This window comes from Paralichthys olivaceus, chromosome 12 (assembly GCF_024713975.1).
Source record: "Paralichthys olivaceus isolate ysfri-2021 chromosome 12, ASM2471397v2, whole genome shotgun sequence".
Classification (NCBI taxonomy): Eukaryota; Metazoa; Chordata; class Actinopteri; order Pleuronectiformes; family Paralichthyidae; genus Paralichthys; species Paralichthys olivaceus.
The window spans coordinates 19,122,011-19,141,793 of record NC_091104.1 but is presented as its reverse complement, the minus strand read 5'-3'; the positions used below and the strand labels follow the sequence as shown (position 1 = coordinate 19,141,793).

Below are 19,783 nucleotides of genomic sequence, written 5' to 3'. Positions count from 1 at the left end.
CTGTAAACATGGATGTGGTTGATAATGTGGAAAAGCACAACACAGAAATTCAAAAATGTAGTCAGAAATTCCCTCAAGGTGTTGTTGAGATGTTATGTTCACAAGAAGGATGGAGGACGGAAAGAAAACCCAAAAACTAAACGCCTCAAGCCAACTGGCTGTGTGAGACATTTAAATGTAAAGATGTGTGCACAATAACACAAGTCAGAGTTCCAATATGAAGTTTATTTCAATTCAGTCAATATTGTTAAAAAAAGCCATGACATAGCTCGGATGTTTTGTCTTTGTACAACTTCACACACGTAATGAAATGATCTCTGAAAAAAAAAAAACCTTCCTGCAAAACATCGGCCGAGAGAAAACAAGTAAGGCAGAGAGGAGATGGGTTAGTCTAGAATTTAAAATCCAAGCAGGCGACCTTTTCCCTCAAAATTCCAAAGACATGTAAAAAATGTACACATTGAATTCCGAGCAATCAAAACAAAATTATTTACAAGTCTTTTTTCTTTTCCTCTCTTATCAAATTTGTTTCATAACAAAAACATGGCAAATGGGAGAAAGCAAAAAAAACATGTTTTGCTTTTTTCCGCACTAAAGCACTTTTGGAGCTACTGTATGATAACGTACATTCACTACATTAAGAGAACGATCTACATACTGAAGAGAAAGTGAAAGTCAATCAGATACACAGTATTTCATTGCTACTCTCTCATTGATTTGTTTTTCTTTTTAATCATAAATATCTTTAGTGTTGCCTTTCCTGACAGCTGACCACATGTTAGTGTTCTTCACTCTGGAGAAACAGACAGAGAGAGATTGTGGTTTCTTCTTTTTTTTTTTTTACTTCTAGTTTGTTTCTGCTTTCATTCTATCCACAGTGAGACCTGAATCATGTGCCCGTTTTTGGTCTGCAATGTGTAATACACTCACTTACTGTAGCGGTACAGGTATGCTCGCGTCATTTTCTATGGCAATGTGGTGATATTAAAAAAAAGGCCAGTCTGGACTATCTATACACCTTTGAACATGTCTGTAAGCTACATGGTTTATATTTTTTTAACCTCAGGTTGTATTTTTCCTGAGTTGTTTCTGCAGCTGTGACAGAAAACTTCCTACAATTCTACTGAGCCGAGCTACAAGACATGTGCCCATGTGAGGCAATGAGGAAATCAGAGCATGAATACCAGGTAGCTTTACCTGCACTTACAATTATTTTTTGATTTATTTTGAAACAAGCTCAACAATAAAATAAAGCATGTCTTTCTTGATATGTCAACCACTCAGGTTTGGATTCGCTTCTACTTAAACTTGTCAAATACTTGAGCAAGAAAAAAAAAAGCTTCAACACTGTTTACAACGCCTCTTATCAAACCAAAAGACTGGAAACAAAAATAAACAGCTTCTCAGTGTTTCATTCTTGTAGCAAACCAAGAAAGAAAGAGAATCTTCAATATTAAACAAACAGAAAATCAAAAACAGCTTGTGAACTTTCCCCGTCAACACGGAGAGAAGGTCAGCTTGAAGGTCACTTATCAGGGAGTGTGTGTGTGATGAGGCTCCCGACACCGATAAGCACTGATACACAACTGGGATGCTTTTTTTCCGGTGGAAAACACTGGAACAACTCTGACCTTCGCTGTACCAAATACAGAGATCATCAAAATCTGAGGGGAAGGAAAAGACTAGAGACAGAGAATGGTTCATGCATTCGCTATAAATGAAGAAGAGAAGGAAAAGAAGTCCAGAGTTTTTTTTTTCTTTCTCATGAATGAGCACATCAGTCCCGGTTCTGAGGAGAGACAGAGGTGCAGGGGAGTGTGGAGAGGGAGGTGGTTACAGGACGACGGATGGATGAAGAGAGGGAGGGAGGGAGGGAGGGAGGGAGGATGGAGGTCAAGACAGACGGACTCATTTAACCAGCCTCTTGGCTACGTCTCCGTAGGCAATCTCGATCTCCTTGTCGCTGGGGCAGGTGTTGGTGAACTCCTCACGCGTGTAGGCGATGTTCAGGTACTTCCAGATGGCCGTCATCTCTTTGGGAATGTCGAAGCCTCTGTACTTCTTGGCCACCACCTGCAGGGAAAGTTGGGTATCATGAGCCACAAACTGAAATCTGTAGGTTGGTTTACAGCACACAAGGATACTGTTTTGTGGCACAACTTGGAATCATTGGAGAGCTAAATATATTTCAGGTAATTTGCTGATTACTAATTTAAATTTTGAAGAAACTTATCACGAAAAAGTCAATAAATTTAAAAGTTCTTCAATATTCTCACTTTTTTCTTTGTGCTCCAAACTGATAAACTGAATACCTTTAGATTTTGGATGATTAGTCAGAAAAACATGACACTCAAAATTTCATTTTCTAATATTGTACATAATTTCTTTACATTTTGTTGATGGAAATAATCGGAATCACCATTAGTCTGTTTCAAAGGAACAATGGAGTTTTCACTTATTCTGGCTGATGAGATCTAAAGTTGGGTGGAGCTCCGCTGGGACAATTATTCACTTAGTGTAAAACAAAACACACTTCTTTAACATACAGTTAAAAGTGTGTCCTCACTCACCTTCACTATGTGCAGCTTAGGCAGAAGGTTGCAGTCGGCCAGAGTCATTTCATTGCCATCCAAGAACTTGCGGGTGGAGACCTTGATGTCTTCGATGCTGTTGTGGTCGATCTCATCGGGCAGTGGTGATCGGAGGTACTCATCCAGCTTCTGCAGCGTCTTCAGTAACCCGCGCTCCAGAGCTGCAACACAAGATATAAAGATATTATTAAAGAAATCCACAATAAACTGATTTCAGTTGAATTATACGTTCAGTATGAGAAGATCATCGACCTCTGTCAGTGTTGGCTCTTCCTGAGGCCTCTTCCCCAACTGCTTCAGCTATATGCTGAGCAACCACATGAGGGCAGCATTCTATCACAAGACAAGCTCTTGCATTCATTTGAAATACTGAGACGTGGCTGGAACATCAGCACCTGTTCAATCTGACCCAACCCATTACAACAGCTGTGGGATACAAGAGCCCTGTTATAAATACAAACTCTGAGAGGCTTATTCCTGACCACACATTTGCATTGGTCTGATTAGACAAGTGTTCTACTTTATCTTATCTATCCATCTATAAATGTATCATTAATACTTTACTTTGCTGTTGGAAAACATGACAAGAATGTAGATTTGTGCTTGATTCAATCGTACATAGGCAGATGTGACCTGTTGCTTTATCACTGAACCACGAGATTCAGCCTCTAACTGTTGACATAGCCTTGTCTTTCACATCCAGCTGCTCTGGTTCAATATTTTCTCAGGGCGGAGAACAGCCCATAAGAAATCTTGGTATTTTATGAAGATCATTCACATCTTTTCCAGGAAGTAAATCCACAAATGGTTTCATGCAGGAATCTCAAAGTTGATCGTGTACATATTTTTCATATTGTTCCAATGATCTTATCTGCTATTTCATGATGCTGCTTTTCTCTAACAGCAGCGTACAGGGAGTTTAAATCAAGAACTGGAGAGATAAGATTGTAAAGAGATTGCTATAGTTCGTTCTCAGGACAGCTGCTCTGTGGTTTTCTGGAAAGCTGTGCCAGGTGAGACAGAGAGTGTGAGGACAGGAGGAGGCAGCAGAACAAAAGCTTTGTGTTCCTGAGTGAGGCTCTGACCCACCAATCAGAGCGGGGCTACCAATGTTACCTAGCAACCAGTAACTGTCCCTGCACAATGGGAAGGTTCCTGGATCTTTGCTCTTAACCGTGTGTGCGAATGTGTGTGTGTGTCACAAGCGGATACGGGTAACGTACCCTCATTTGCATCTGGCTTTGAGTTCTTGATGTAAGCTGAAAACTTGGCAAAGATGTCCATACCAGCTGTGTTGGACTCAGGGTGTCTTGCACCAAGCTTGATGAACCTTCACACAAACACATATGCAATACAAGTAAACAAACAGGTCCACACATATGAAGAATATGATGTTACTATGCATTTTTGTTTCATCAATAACAGCAGTGCAATTCACTTTTTAAATCAAACCCACACACACCGAACCCGCTGCTGTAAATATTCACTAAATCACTAAGTGGATTAATCCACTTCTGACAAAAGTCCACAAGAAGTGCAGTATTCACATGAGGGAAATAAAAGCTTGTTTTTTTAATAACGAAAGCATATGGGTGTGAAAGTATACATTTGTGACCTGTTCTTAAAGATTTATGTGTGCTCTTCACACTGGCTCCCTGTCTGTCAAAGAACTGACTCCAAAATCCTGCTGTTGGTTTAAAAAGCTTTGAAAAGTTAAGCACTGCTACATTATGACTTTTTTTTTTGTATCATCTTATATTGCATTTACAATTTATCACATTATCCGTTATACTCTGAATAGCCTTGTTGGTGAAATGTACTGAACAATAAGACTGCCTTGCCTATGCCTTCAGGAGGAATAAAAGGCCTTGGGCTGAAAGCTACAGAGGAAACTAACAGAGTGTGCAGACATAGACATTTGTTGATAAGCTAGCACTCAGTGCTCATGACAGCACTGCGGTGTGTTTGGAATATAGGTGTGGCAGGCCGTTGCTGCAGGGATGAGAAAGCACTCACTTGGGTGGACAGAGGACATCCTCCAGGAACTCCTCGATCTTGTTGACGTCAGTTTTGACCTCGCCGTCGTAGGTGATAAAGGGTGGGTGTGTGCCGGGGGCAAGATTCTGCAGGTCTGCTGGCTTCCTGGATGACAGAGAACGGTGCAACATCAGTGGACAGAAGCGAGCAGAAGTAATCATGCTTCTGATTTATACTGGTGTATTTAAACTTTTTATGGTTCAAGTAGCAGAGTTGCTCTGTGCCAGCCTGCTGCACTTTAAACCACATTTCCTTGACCGAATCAGCCCTCGTCTTTATCCGTTTACAGCTGCTATGTCTTCAACTGTGCATGTCTGGGTTTGTCTGTCTCTGCGAGTTTGATTGTATGTCCCTTTCTCTCTCTGCAGCCTTCAAACCAGCACATTTTGTACCAGATGTCTCTGGCAGGCAGATGACACTGACACACAAACAAAAATGAGTATGTGTTGAGTGAGCTGTGTGAACACAAATCCACAGAACACAGATGCTTATAAAGACAACATAACACGCGGCCTGACAGATGGGTGCGAGCCAGCAGACAGTGTGAATCCTCTGTTGGTCCCGTATAATTAGCCACAAAATCCAGGTCTGTGTTGTGGCAGTGTGTATAATTGTGGGCGAGTTTTGGGACAAGCCATCTGAGGGCACAAAAAATGGGAAATGACTTCACATCTATGGCATGTGAAAGGGGAAGTGGCACCCTCACCCTCTGATGTCACTAAGGAGTGGGTAAAAAAACTTCCTCAAGGCTTTCATCAAAGAGACAAATATACGACTGCCTTGACCCAAGAGAGGACATAAACTCAGGAGATACTAAGAATATTTCAGTTAAGGGACATGAAATTCTGCAGGTGTAACAACAGGAATTGTCCTTCACTTTAAACAGGACAATAAAAAGAGCCATAAGTACAACAAACATGCCTTTATTGGGAAATGCAAAGCAAAGGACAAGCACAGGCTGAATCACTTTTGCCTCTAGTGTGGAATAAAAACAGAGTAGTTAAGTATTGCCCTCAGCTGAACAAAGACTTGTTTGAGGCACAAAAAGTAAACTGACACTGCTAAGTGGGTGGACATCCTCCATTGCCTTGTACAGGATATCAGCACACTCTGTTTCATGTCACACACTCACAGCCAGGTAAAATAGATGCAAATATATCCAAACCTTGCTCTCGTCTTGAACGGGCAGGCACGCATTATAAGCAAATAACTAAATAAGCAAATTAAGACTGCTTTCCTCCATTTAGCTGTAAGAGGGCACAGTAGTCTGGGACATTATTTGTTTTTTGTCAGCATGCAGTGATCTACATGTGCCAGAGGAGGAGCCTCTGGTATAAAATGTCAGAAATATTGAATCTCTGAGTCAAACATACATGACGAAGAAAAACCATAGAAACCATTGACCAACGGTCTTGGCTGAAAATAATCTGGAACTCGCTCGTCCTGGCTTAGCGTGTGGAAAAACATTGAGACCATTTAGATGAATCACACAGACAGAACATAGCAGGGTTTTTGGTTAAGGAACTTTGTTGGTGCTGGAATCCACATGTAAAAGCACGTTATCCTGCAGCTGGGAGGAAAATTGCAGAGGATCACAGGGTTTTCGGATTCCAGGCATGAAAAATAACATGTTGGCCACCAAAATCTAGGCAGGAAGTGAACAGAGCGAAGAACCTCAAATAGCCCCTCCAGAGTCTGTGTGTTTGTTTTTCTCTGATTTTCTCCAGCCTGGGAAAGGGTCATGGGAAAACCAAATAAGTAGTCGGGAAGCACTGAGTGTGTTGAGCAGTGGGGTGCTATCAAAGTGTTACGGAGCTGTTGAGCCCTTTATGGAAACGCCCAGAAAATGGGTGTGAGGCTATCAAACAGAGTAAAGGCTAATTTATTCTACCTCTACGTATGAAAAGACGTATGTTTACAAATTACATAACCTCAATTGCCCACATACTTTCATGTATCTTTTACTCAGGCACAGATTTTAAGCAATACATTCACTTGACAGCAGCAGAGTTGAGAGGTTGTGACAGCATCAAGTATGGCTACCCCCTAACGAACACAGAGTACAGACAGATGGCTCCATCCATTTCTGTATATTTATCTAATGTTGGGCATAAATGAACAAGAGGAATAAGATCTTTTATCCTTTTTTAATGGCTCATGAAACGATGACAAGCAGCACCAGGAGGAAGAGGAGACGGACTCACCTCTTGAGATCCACTGTGGTGACATTGAAGACGACGCCTTTCAGCCACAGGATCATGAAGAGCCTCTGGGAGAAGGGGCAGTTCCCGATGCTTTCTCCATCACTTCCCGCCTTAAATAAACAGAAACTGTCGTTAGAATAGGCGATCAACTATCAGCAATGTCAGAGGTATTATTCCTGAAGAATCATTAAGTTCACAAACCTTGAAGTACTGGGTGGAAACGTCCCATTTAATGATTACACACATTAAAACACAAGGCAATAGACAAATATCTTTAAAAACATCTGTAACAAGTTTCAGCCACTTGGCACTGAAACTGAAAAAAGGTCCCGATTATGTTTGATAAAGATCATATCTCTGTTGCACAACCTTTATGGCCCTGGGGGCGTTTGACTGCATACACCCAAAGAGGGCCCATTTCAGACAATCACTCTTTCATATACATCACAGAGGCCCTTGAAAACACTTCAGTAGAAGGGAAAAGAGTATACAGGGACAATCCTCTTGTCTCAACTGCTCCAGCAGACTTCTCCTCCATTAATCTGCCAAACTGAAGTCTAATAGGAGTAAGAGGAAGCTTCTGGAGTGGCAGAGTGACTAAGATGACCTCTTGTTTCCTTTTTTGCTAGACTGCACAAAGACAAGACTGAGTGCTGGTGGGAATGAGAGCAATGGAAGCAAAGTGTGCCCTCTTGATTTATGACAATGGGATAAGCAACAGACAGGACTGAGATTTGAGATGAGATTTTAGCATTAAAATTTTTTTGGGGGGAAGGCTGAAATTATGACAGGATCAGAGCAGCAATAGCAGTGATTTGTATTGCCCTTTCACACACAGCAATAATCAGAAAATCTATGGGAGGATGCTGCAAACTGTCAGCGATATCTCCGTCTCATCTCACCATCCATCCACCTCTTCTGACATCTCGCCCTTCTCCATCTCTCCTCATTAGCACTTCTTTTCTCATTTCACAGCCATGTAGGGACGGAGAGATGGAGGGAGAGTAGAAAGGGACAAATATGGTTTGGCTTCTACATCAGAAGGCAGAAAAAGCATTTCATCTAATTAACTTTGCAGAGTATCTAAATGAGATCTGCCATGCTGACTGACAAAGTTATTTTCCCTTCCAAGATGACCAATTCCAAGATGAGTAGGTTCTCAGTTTACTGGTAAAATTGAGGGCCATCATTGTGAAACTGAAATCAGATATTGTTCTCATTTGCTCCTTAAATAAAATCATCTTCATTTCACTTTCTTAAATAATAAAACCACAACCTTAATTGTAGACTTGGTGTAGAGTTACATCGCTCTGTGGATACCAAGCCTGTTGAGGTACAGTATGTCATTCTCCAGGCAAGGCAAGCCTAGAAAGAATGCACCGTATTCATCTATTCACAAGGACATGCATGGAGGTCATTCAAGTATCTGCGCTGAGGAATGCACCTCTTCATTCACTACAATACTGTAGCAGAGCCTTGGTGAAAACAACTGAATGTTGTTTCTTTCTCTACATCCTTGTGTCGTCAGTCATTTCAATTCTCATCAGAATATGTCCTGCTATTGTACAACTGCAGAGGTGCAAAGTGCATGTGTAATACAAAAGCCATACACAAATGTACTGGGTTTTTGCAGATTATTAACAAAGACCGTTTTGAGAGATAATCTTGACGAAGGGTGGCGTCTGGATAGAGCATGAAGGAGTTGATGTCTTTGTTGGTGTCTTTTGTACTTGAAACCTCTTTTTCATCCCAAGCTATTTGTACTGCTCCAGTTTCATGTCTGTTGCATGTTAGAAATGTCCACATTTTCTGCAATTTACTGCACATTTTCTGGAAATGTTCCTGCTATATTCTCACATTTGTGATATCTAGTGTTGACATGGCATCCTCTCCTTCCAAACGTGAAAAAGAAACTGTGGTAGCCTTAAATTGTCATAAAACTCGAAAGGTGTTTAGTTTTTCCAGTCTGGACTAATGTAAAAAAACATGGCGGCCTCCGAAGAGAGGGTCCCCTCTATGTAAATATAAAGTATTTAAATATAAAGGGTAAAGACAACTACAATTCATACAATTTCAATGAAACGAACCAGTGAAAACATCATGAGAATTATTCTACATTAAATTTCTGCCAATAGATCCCTTTCACCTAAATCTTACACACTGGAACTTTAAGAGTTTCCAGACATTTTAGTAGGGGGCTGGCTGGAGAAGGACCAGAAAATGTCAGAAGCAACTGGTTCGGACATTTGCGTTCTCACATACAGCCTCTCCAGAAAATTTAAGGAAAATGTCCTGACGTCAGTGCTTGTCTGTAAGCAGCTTTGTCTGCTGTCAGATTTGCAAAGGTAAGACAAACACAGTTTTGGCTGAACAACTATGAATCAAAATATTTGTTTCCTATTTGAGATGCAGGTTCTGAACTGTTCTCAATAGCTGACGTTGTTTTGGAGCATTAAGTCAGTCTGGCAGCTCCTTGCTGGTGCGGACAGGCCGGCTGCTGTTGTCCTCTGTGTGACACCCAGTGGGATGGCTCTGTTTGATCTGCCTGCTGGCTCCCATTGTACTGCGGCGGTTGTCCTCTCCCGCTCCCTCTTCCCCCCCTCTGAATTCAATATCTGAAAAGCATGGATTAGATCACTGCCTTTGTTCGGCAAATGAAAGTCCTCTTTTACACTTTACATGATTCAATTCCAATATAAAGCTTTGGCCGTGAAGTGTTTGGGGGTATCATGGTTCATGGTCATCACCACACTACACTAGTATTAGCTGATCCTTAGGAGACCAGAAACACATCAATGGGATGATTACTCCATTTTCCCAACAGTGCTACCCCCACAGAGAACCATTCAGTTCTGGATCTAGGGTGGCAATGCAGTACAGCAACTGTTCCCATGGCAATGGCCAGACACATATGACATGAAAAGCAGAGCATGCAGCGTTGAGGGGATTACCAGTTCACAGGTAAACCGTCTGGAGCGAGCCCTCTTTGCATAGGGACAAAAAAATGCAAACCACATGATGCTCAAGTCTCAAGTGTCCAAGAAGAAGACTTTTCTATTTTCTCTGTCTGGCAAGGCTCTGACCCTCCGGAGTCTGCAGCAGAGCAGACTGCAGCACTCTGCCAAAGACACTGAGAGCCGGGATGCAGCAAGAGAGACAGATACTACAGGAAATAGGGAGGAAATTAGAGATCACGGGTAGTGCTAACAGACATGAGGGAGAATAAGCAATAATATATGCTTTAAGTGAAAGGTAGACAGAAGACAGCAAGCTTTGGAGGCTGTGTGCTCTTTGGCACGCTTCTTCTTTCTTCCTCCCTTTTCCCCCCTTTATTCCTCTCCCCTTCTCCTAGGCCCCTCTGTGGTGTCAGAGGAGGGGGTTGGGCATTTGGGGGAGGAGAGACAAACTATTCCAGAAATGTTCTGTTACTCCCGCCAAAGAGGGTGCTTTGTTTAGTTTAAGTGATGATGCCTGTGGGGCTGCAGTTCCGCTGCCACCGTCATATAAACTGCTGCACTGTTAAGGTAGAGTTGCCCTACATTTTACGGTGTGGACACAAGTTAGGTGAACTAATATTGAATAACGTAGAATTAGAAACTGGATTTAGGATTATTAATAAAAACCAAGTTGAAGGTCAGAACACTCCTGGAAACATTGGTCTCCTCTACCTGACTAACACTTTCCACAGCGCCACTATAATAGCATGACATTCAGAAAAGGGCTTCTGGACAACATCCTATACACCAACAACACAAAGCACTTTTTGTTGTAGAGTTTTAGGAAAGTCACCAGTTAGCAAGTGCTGAAAGAAAAAAAAACACCCCAATAAAAAACACACAGGCCAGGCAAGAAATTGCTTTAAACAGGCCCTTGTAAGGAAAACCACATTAGTTGAAAGAGATGCACTTTTTCCAAGAAGCGAACCAGTGATTGTGTTCCAAATACAAGCAGCATTCACAGGAACACTGAGCGGCACCCTGTGAGGAGCCTGCTATTTTGCCGCCTGTCTGGCAAAATGACTCACATCTTAGAGACAGTTACGCATTAAGATTCATAAACTGTGAACTCCGGAAAATGTCCAGATAATGGGAAGCTGAGTTTGCCTTTCACAAATAAAGAAAGACGCAGGGGATTCTCTAGTGTGTGTTTGAGTTGGCACAGGACATAACCTATAAATGCTGCTGCAGGGGGTTTAGTTTGCAGCACACTGATGTCAGCCCTCATCACCAAAAGCTCTTGAATCTCATCGTCTTTCCATGCTGACATTTTCGTTGTCATATTTTGTGTGTATGCCACCTCTTTTTGATCCTAAGGGGGGTTAGGGTTAGTTTTTTTTTCATCTTTTTTTTGTCATCAACATACCCACACTGCTATATTCTCTAATGGGTTTTCTCACAGTAGCTGCACCGAAATTTCCCAACGTCTGGCCCAGGGACGCAGCAGAAGCTGACAACTGCTAGCAGACTCTTATGTTTTATTTAGGCTCAATGGATGGAGCGTGAGTCAACAGACGCTTGTTTATTTAATACCAAACACACAGCTGCCCAGCGGCGGCTGTTAATCGGGCTCAACTCGGATGTTATCTAGGAGGCAGCGCAGAGGACAGCATGGCCCCACAGCAACACAATGAGCCTCAGTCAGACAGGGGGACAGTCGTGTCTTTGAGACACACAGTATGTTCCGTAACATGGTGAGATCACTCCTCCTATCACTTCCTCTGACTTAAGAGTAATAAGGATGTTGGAAGGCCCTAACTTAAATGGCCACTTGAAGTTATGCGCACTTTTAACAGGTATCCTTTTCACAAGTCCAGTCTCATAATATTTTTAAAACGCAAGAGCTGTTAAACTCAGCTCCTCTCCCTCTTTTATTCTTCCACTTCTCCCACTTCCACTCATCTGATGTGAAATCACAGTTACGGCAGCCGGCTGTCAGGGACAATGGATGCTGTTCAGCCAAAGAACGGTCCTCCCAGTCTCTGCTCATGGCTTAATTTTAGTAACATGGACAGGCCGTGCCTTCCCCTCCCCAGCACACTTCATATTCTAAATTAGGTGGGCTGCTCAGCAATTTCAAGCCACTCTTTGACCGAATAAGGAACTGACTGACGATGCAACGAGCGCTGCAGCGATCCTCCTCCTGCTCCGACACACAGCAGGAATGTCTGTTCGAGAGTGGGCAGCCCTAGCAACGTCATGGCAACGCCTCGCCCTGTTTGCTGGAAACGCTGGGCTGAAGTGGGAGCTGTGACTACACTGAGGAGCTGGACCAAAATCTGTGTCTGAGACGGGGTTACCTTGCTAAACTGAGCCTTGTTAAGGGAATAACTCAAATTAGGCTCATGACACCTACATCCAATTCCATAGGGAGGTCAGAGGTCATGGCCAGCAGCAGAACAGCAGCAGTGATAAAGGGCAGATCAGCGAGGTGGGAACTTGCAAAAACAGAGGTTAAAAACACAGGTTATCAGCATGAACTACAGACTGTCTAAAGCCAAATCTTTTAAGAGTTCAACGATTGTCAGCGGCTGATCAAATGACGATTTGGTCCTGACCTAGGGCATATGACGGCGACTTCCAGAACTTGTCAGAGAATTTTGCCTCTTCATTTGTTGAAGTTTGTCCTCATGTCTGAACGACTAGGGCTGGAGTGGGCGGGGGATGAGAGCCGAGTCCTTGGATCTGACCTCGGTGAGAAAGATGACTGAACGGAGGAATCAGACTCTGCAGGAAAACAGAAACACCATCACATCCTTGGTGTGGCTCTGACTCAGGCTGACATCACTCAGTGGAAACCTCAGGGCCAGTCAGACACAGGACTACTGTGCTCGAGGCCCAAGCACATGAGTGCCGTCTTAAGAGCCATCGGTTATGTGGAAAATTGGACGCTGAAGTCTAAAAAAGGTTTACTGCACATCTATACTATGGTAACGATGTAAGTCAAGCCAGTAATGTTAGAACCACTGTATTTAACCTCCCTGTATGAAGACAAACTGAGTTAGACACAGGATGATTGTCTGGTGATGAGTAAAACTGATCCAACATGAAGGAAAAACAAACAGACAGACCTGTAGAAGATCAGCGTGAAACAACAGTCACCCTCACTTTGTTGTTTCAAGTGTCTAACAGAAAAAACAAGCAGCAGACTGAAGTCAGCCCCAACTCATCGTAGACCCCAGACTGAAGACTAGATTATACAACCACACTTTAACACAAACATAAAACCCACTTTTGTCTTTGGCTATGGTCACACTAATACATTTTCAAAAACAACTTCTGTCCAGACCTGTTTGCTCTTATAATCAAAAAGTACCGTAAGCATAACATATTTAAAGGTTAATGCCTTTGCACAAGGCTGCAAAATTTAGATTTAAGCCCAAATAAATCCTGTCGCAAGTTCCCTCAGGACATATGTCTTGAATGGCAGCTGTGAAACACTATTGGGCACAAACACAGTGCCAGCACGGCATCATCACACATGCCAGCAAAGCCGGCACCACGGCCACCAAGCACTGGCTTCATCTGTAATTCTGAGCAGATGGATTTTCTTTTTTCCACTCACTGGTTGAGTTCACACTGAGGTGTCTTTCAGTTATAGTCTATTTATCATATTGTGAAACTCAAACATGCAAAGCAGTTGAGGAACAGCTCATGTGCAAACCTGGATGTCATTTCAGCAATAATCATATAGTAAATATTAACTATTAAAGAGCTCTATTAGTCGTTTTCTCTAAGGGTTTTAATGACAAAAATGAGATAGGGCTACCTGTCAGTGTGCCTTGATGGAGAGAGAACATCCAAAAACCTTCCCCCTGTCACCCTATCCTCCATGTTGAGGTACTGCACTTTGGGTTACATGTATGTCAGTGGGCTCTGCCATGAAGAACGTTGCACATGAAACACAAGCAGACTGGATCGTGTTAAGACTGATTGAGTTACGTGTGTAGCGAGCAGGGCGGATTCTTCTTATTTACAGGAGTCACACACACACACATACCTCTTCTTACAGTGAGGATGATGTAATAGAGAGGCAGACGTTGAGTCAGAGGATTGTTTTTCCTCCCCTGTCCCTGCAAGTTAAAACTGCTGCAGTGACCCATGCTGTCCTATTAGCTCACAAGTGAAACACACCATCCATGAACTGTTTAAATTCAATCCTCAGTGTCTCAGATCTGTGTTGTGCGGGGCTGACCTCACTTCCTGTCATTGAGCTTGTAGGAGAAATGCCTCATTAGCAATAGGCTTCCTGGTCAGGCAGCACAAAGGAGACACGCTGTAGCTCTAATATACCGTATTAAACTTCTCCTCCGGATATATCGGCACATGATATTATAGAGACAATAAATCAGGCACAACTAGGTTCATGGCCACAAGTGAAGCAATGATCCAGCCTATAATTTTCAGACATGAACATAAATTATCTTAGGCCTTCCATAAAAAGGCAAAGAGTAATTGCAGAGCCCCTCCGCGAATTGGTGTTATAACACACTGCCAGACCGATTAGGCCGTTTTCCAGAGAGTCTTTCAACCTCATCGTTACTAAGAAGAAAAGGTGACAGGCAGGGTGCTGCAAAAGCAAAAACACAGTCACAGCACAGCGCTCTACAACAGCAACAAGCAATTAATCTTTGTCCCCTAACTCATGATGCTGACTGCAACACCGCTGCACTTGGGAAAAATAAACGGTTCTATTGATTTTCCTATGAAAAAAGAAGCAGCACTCAGTTCAGTTGCCAGGAACACAATACAAGGGAGGGAGAAAGGGTTTGTTACCTATACAATTGCCGTTTTGTCTTTTTGCAGGATTGTGTAGAAACAACTGAACTCATTTTAGCAAAACTTAGTGGAAAGGTGGCCAAGGACGAACTCATTAACTTTTGGAGCAGCATTCATATACAGTTTCTCTTTCTTTCTTTAACCTTGCGAGATACGGCATTTATTCAACATTTTTTGAAAAAAATCATCCAGAGATCTTTACGAAAAACTGAGGCATGTAAAGAGTACTAATATCTATTTTGGTGCAGATCCAGATCAGATCTCAATATATGTATGCAAGTGGCAAATTATCCTTGGCAGAGGTATTACCCTTCTAATGATAACTGCAAATAGTGCAAAATGTTGTCTCTGAAATTCTAGTTTACTGCTCAGTAAATTACCATCATCCACCATGGTTTCCTACGGTTTATTGTGCACCAGTAAAAAAAATATATAACACTTGGCCTTGCACACAATTTCATGAAACTGCACAGAGCAAAGTTACTGCTGAAGAAGCTCATTGTGTTTCCATAAAAACAGTGCATCACGTGGAGTAACTGTGATTATCACATGTTCCAGCTGACAGCACAATTAGACATGAGCAGCTCTGACTGAACAGACTCCTCATGGCTAATACGACTTTACATTAACCATCACATAACTTCTGCCACAGATGTCATTTGTTCGCCCTTGTCTGTTAGTGTATATATTGATTGATTTGTTTCTTTGTTAGCAATGGATGGGCCAAGAAAAAACTTTTGGTGCGGGTCTGGATGAGTGGGTGGATCCAGGATTTTATTTACTTTCTTAAATATTGGGGGATAGAATATTTTTTGACTTTTTCATTTATTTCTAATGGACGAGTTCACAGATCTTTATGAAAAAAAACCCCTTCATATTTAGGAGAATGATATCCATGAGTGCTGCAGCATGATAGAAGATGTGCCCTCTACTCAGTGCCACCGTAGTTTTTAATGTACAAGAAAAATAAGGTAAATCTGAGTAAACAGCGCAGTGTTTGTGGACTATTAATTGCTTCCTAGGAGAGTGCTCACATTATTCACTCTGATCGTCGTCCTGACCAGCACTACTGTTTCTATGGGACTGACTTGAGGGACAAACACAGATGGGCTCTTACGCCGGCCAGACTTAAAAGCACTTCTCCAACACATTCACTGCTGGCAAGCACATTGAGGTTTGGAAGCAACAAGAGGCTTTACAACAGCATGACCTGAGCACAGTGGCAGCCAAGAGACGCATACACAAACAGAGATAAAGCCAGACCGTTTCTCGTAGCTCATCTATATTCAGTACACTGCCATACAGGCAGGCCATGTGGTGGTGGAATGTCAGTTTTGTAAATGTGCGATAAACAGTATCAGGAGCAGGTAATCAAACATATTGTTTTACACCCTGTCCATAACACACTTCTCCCTCTAGGTTTTGACATCTTGTGCACAAGCGTTTTATGGCGCCTTCCAGTGCGGATTTAAAAAAACTCTGGCTTTTGTGTACATGTTTTGGAAATGATGAATTCACAGCTTTCTTTGGACATGCCCACTTCTTTGTGTAAGGAGCAGGCGCACAAAACAACTACAATGGCAGCTATATACCGGTTTTTCTACGTTTGGTTAGCACTGCTAGGTCTAATTACACCGCTTGTTTTTGCGTTTGTAAATATCTATCAGTAGTGTAGGCAAGGCCTTATATTATACACATTTCACACATAACACAAGATATTCACCTTAGTTGTGTCAGACCAGGTTTCAAGAAAAATCGCATGAATCAGGTGGTGCTATGATCAATGTAGTGAAACTGATGGACCTTGGTTTAGAAGAGAAAGAATTTCAAAGTGAATCTTGCTTTATGATGTTGAAACATAATAAATTATTCATTTTTACGCTTCATGCCAGAGTTGTAATTATCACAGTTACTTACAAATCAGACTTAGGGTTTCATATTGCCAAATTAATAATATGATGTTCAGAGGTGCCAAGTAAACCTGGAATGAGAGATTCACCAGCTCTACAACACTGACAACTGATCGTGTGCAAAACAATATCTGATCTGCCTTATTTTGATGAGGTCAAGGGTCGGCCTTCCCTCTAACGAAGTCATTATATTGTGTTAATTTGCAACTAGGTGCAATAAACAGTGACAATTCACCTCACCGCCCTGAAAGATGAAGACTAAACTGTTCCCACAGCAGTGGGACAACTGTTGCTGTCAACACAGCAGAAAGAAAAGTGCAAAATCATCAAAGTGTCTCTAAACTGCGAATGTCAGCTTCTGTTGGTAGGTAAACAATGTTGTCGCTGCCCAATTAATACAGACACTGTGGTAGCTCATGTACTCAAGAGTATAATTAGTCTACTTTGATATGTGGCAGTGCCCTAACAGATCTGACACTGCTGTGCACGGACAGCACACACACAGTTCCTTATCAGCTGTTACCAGAGGCCCAGCTCACAGCAGCGTGCCTATGGCAACCTGCCTGCCTGCCATTGTCTCTCATGACCGTGTTTTACGCTGCACACCAAAAACAACGGCATCAATAATGGATGTGGACATGTCAGAGGACGCTGCATAACACAGAGACGTGCTGGAGTGATAGAAGTGAAAAAGCCAGCATGGCACCAACGCAGACACATCGAGAAAACACACAATGGAAGAAACTTGTGTACACAGCAAGCTGTACGGTGGAGGGAGGGTCTGAGAGTTGGCCACATAATGCCCAGGCCTGGGGATGACGTAACCTCTCCTGAAGGCTGTGAGATGCACATCTAGAAGTTATGCTGAGAAGTTTGTTCCCCTCACCCTCACCATACTAAAAAAATCTCTTCAACAGAGTCAAAATGAAAAATACAAGTAAAGACAGAGCATTTGGCAAAGTGCAAGATCTCTGTCTGAATCACCAGAATTTAAAGCTACAAGTTCTAAAGTCCAAAGTCGGCAGACACATCCCAAAAAATATTGCAACAATGGCAAGGTTACAAATGCATGATCACATTCAATTCATACTGGAATAGCACTCAGCAGAGGGCAAACCCTCCCAGTCCCTTCACTAGATCTGGATTTATATTTGATCTGCACTCAAACATCAGTTCCTGGAACATGCCTGATATTTTTCTTTAATATCCATTTTTTATTCTCTGAGAAATCAAGGACATTTTATGAAATGTTAAACAACATTTTTTTAAATTCTGGATGCACCCCTTTATCCACACTAAAATGTAATAGGTTCTTTCCTGACCCATACTGCATCTTTCCACCAAATTCCATAGTAATCCCTCTAGTTTTGACATAATCCTGCTAACTAGCAGATAAACAAACACACGCAGACTCCTTGGCAGATTTGCAGATACACATGTTTGTATTTGGGGGGGGGTCCCAAAACATAATTACACAAATGTTTTTTTCGAGGGATGCAAGAAATCACCATTACTACACACACTCCCCCCTGTCCCCCTGCACAGCCCTCCCATTCTCCCCCTTTTCTCTCCTTTCCCGCCCAGCAAGGCATCAGGCTTGAGAAAAGAAATTCACCACCCTCCTCCTCCTCCACCAACCACCATCATCATGGCTGTCACCACTGGGGCAGAGACAATCTGATCTGAAAGCAGAGGTGTTATTGGAATGATGCTGATCCCTGGTGTATCTACAAATATTGATGTGCTGAATTACACAATGCAGCAATAAATAAAAACCAATGTAAGGAATCACTGATGACACAAGCCTGCAACATGCACAGACAATAGTGCACAGATTTCTTTGTCTTTAAGGTTAACTGTCTCAAGGTCAGTCCATCTTTCAGAGATCTTTACTGCCACATGATCCAAAAATGATCTTAAACGAAGAAGGTGTGCACACCCACCACAACCCAGACTGCATCAATCCACTAAGAGCCATTAAAATACATGTGCGGCAGAGGATCGAGTGTGTGATTGTTGTATGGGCTGCTGAGGACCACTACTGGGCTTTTGTTAACGAGTTAGCGCCCAGTTTTTCGCATGAAGGAGGGAGGGAGAAAGAGGAGGAGGAGGAGGAGGCTGCATCCGCCCTGCGTGTGACACTGCAGGCTCCACATGGCCACAATGGCAGAGAGGGTTCCACATATTAAAACCCGCTTTTCTCCCTGAACGGGGCAACACATCTGCTCCCAGCGTTTCCATTACAACATCAAACCCCCTCTGCGGGTGAGTGGACAGCTAGCGTGCTGCTAGCTTAAGTAGCTGTTAGCCAAACAAAACCCGTGTTTGTAAGGAGAATATGGGAAAAAAGCGTTTATCCCCATTTTCCAAAGCAGCAATAAAGCTGTTAAATTCAAAGTTCAACAATGTTTGGTGGAGAATCAAAACTTCCTGTGCTCTTACCTTCACAAACAGCTCGATAACGGGCTCGTTGTCCGCCTTCACCCCGTTCTGCGGCACCGACAGAGACATTGTGGATGCTGCTACTTTTTAAACTTTAGCTGACACAGATGAGCTTTTTCTTCGCTACCACGCCCGACAGCTCGGTCCACTTCTTCTTCTCCTCCTCCCCTCCTATCTCTCTCTCTTCTCTCTGTCTTTCTTCTCCGCACTGAAGCCCCGCGAGCCGCTTTTTCTCTTCCCCCGGGGAGGAGCCGGTGCCGGGAGTGTCGTTAGCAGAGCGGGATGCGGAGGCAGCGTGTGTCCGTTAGCAGCGCTGATGTGGAAGTTGGAGCTAAGAGCGCAGGAGCATGGCGGTGAGGCCGGGCAGGGAGGCTCTGTGTGCGGGGCTGACTGAGACGAACTGTGGCTGGAAAAAGAAGCGACGGGAATATTTAAAGCTGTGATGTCATCCGCAAACACAGAAGAATGTGGGAGGGTGTGAGGAGGGGGAGACTGGTTGTTGGGAGGAGGGTGAGGAGGAGGACGCCGAGCCGGGGAGCCACTCAGCGGCTGCACTGAAGTAATGCTCCGAGTGTCAGCTATGGAAGTCCTGGGACACTTTTGTTCAGATGTTTAAAACCTCAACCTTCCCTCTGGAGCTAAGTTCATTCTAAAAGAAATAATGTGATGATTATTGATATCAGATAATTACAATGAATATGCAGTATAATTTCCATCAATATAAGTTCAACATATATTGCTTATGCATTGTTTAAGCACAGTGAGGTTTGTAAAATGTCATTCTCTGCTGTTTTCAACCACAACCTGCACTCAGTAGCTAAACT

At 42.8% G+C, this 19,783-nt stretch overlaps 1 protein-coding gene across 1 annotated transcript; it reads right to left on the bottom strand.

Annotated features, from left to right (window-relative positions):
• Nucleotides 1-204: 204 nt before the first annotated feature.
• Nucleotides 205-19,588, bottom strand: clic4 (chloride intracellular channel 4). The gene is made up of 6 exons (XM_020085131.2): nt 18,960-19,588; nt 6,833-6,942; nt 4,608-4,733; nt 3,815-3,921; nt 2,571-2,752; nt 205-2,073 (listed from the first exon to the last, which is right to left on the bottom strand). The coding sequence occupies exons 1-6, from the start codon at nt 19,026-19,028 to the stop codon at nt 1,909-1,911; spliced, it is 759 nt and encodes a 252-aa protein (XP_019940690.1). The 5' UTR covers nt 19,029-19,588; the 3' UTR covers nt 205-1,908.
• Nucleotides 19,589-19,783: the final 195 nt, after the last annotated feature.

Coding starts and splice junctions, on each gene's coding strand:
- clic4 (XM_020085131.2), bottom strand. CDS start 19,028: ATGTCTCTGTCGGTGCCGCAGAACGGGGTGAAGGCGGACAACGAGCCC. Junction 3,922..4,607: donor GATGTCCTCTGTCCACCCAA/GTGAGTGCTTTC, acceptor GTTTGTGTGAAG/GTTCATCAAGCTTGGTGCAA. Junction 2,074..2,570: donor CTAAGCTGCACATAGTGAAG/GTGAGTGAGGAC, acceptor CTTTCCCTGCAG/GTGGTGGCCAAGAAGTACAG.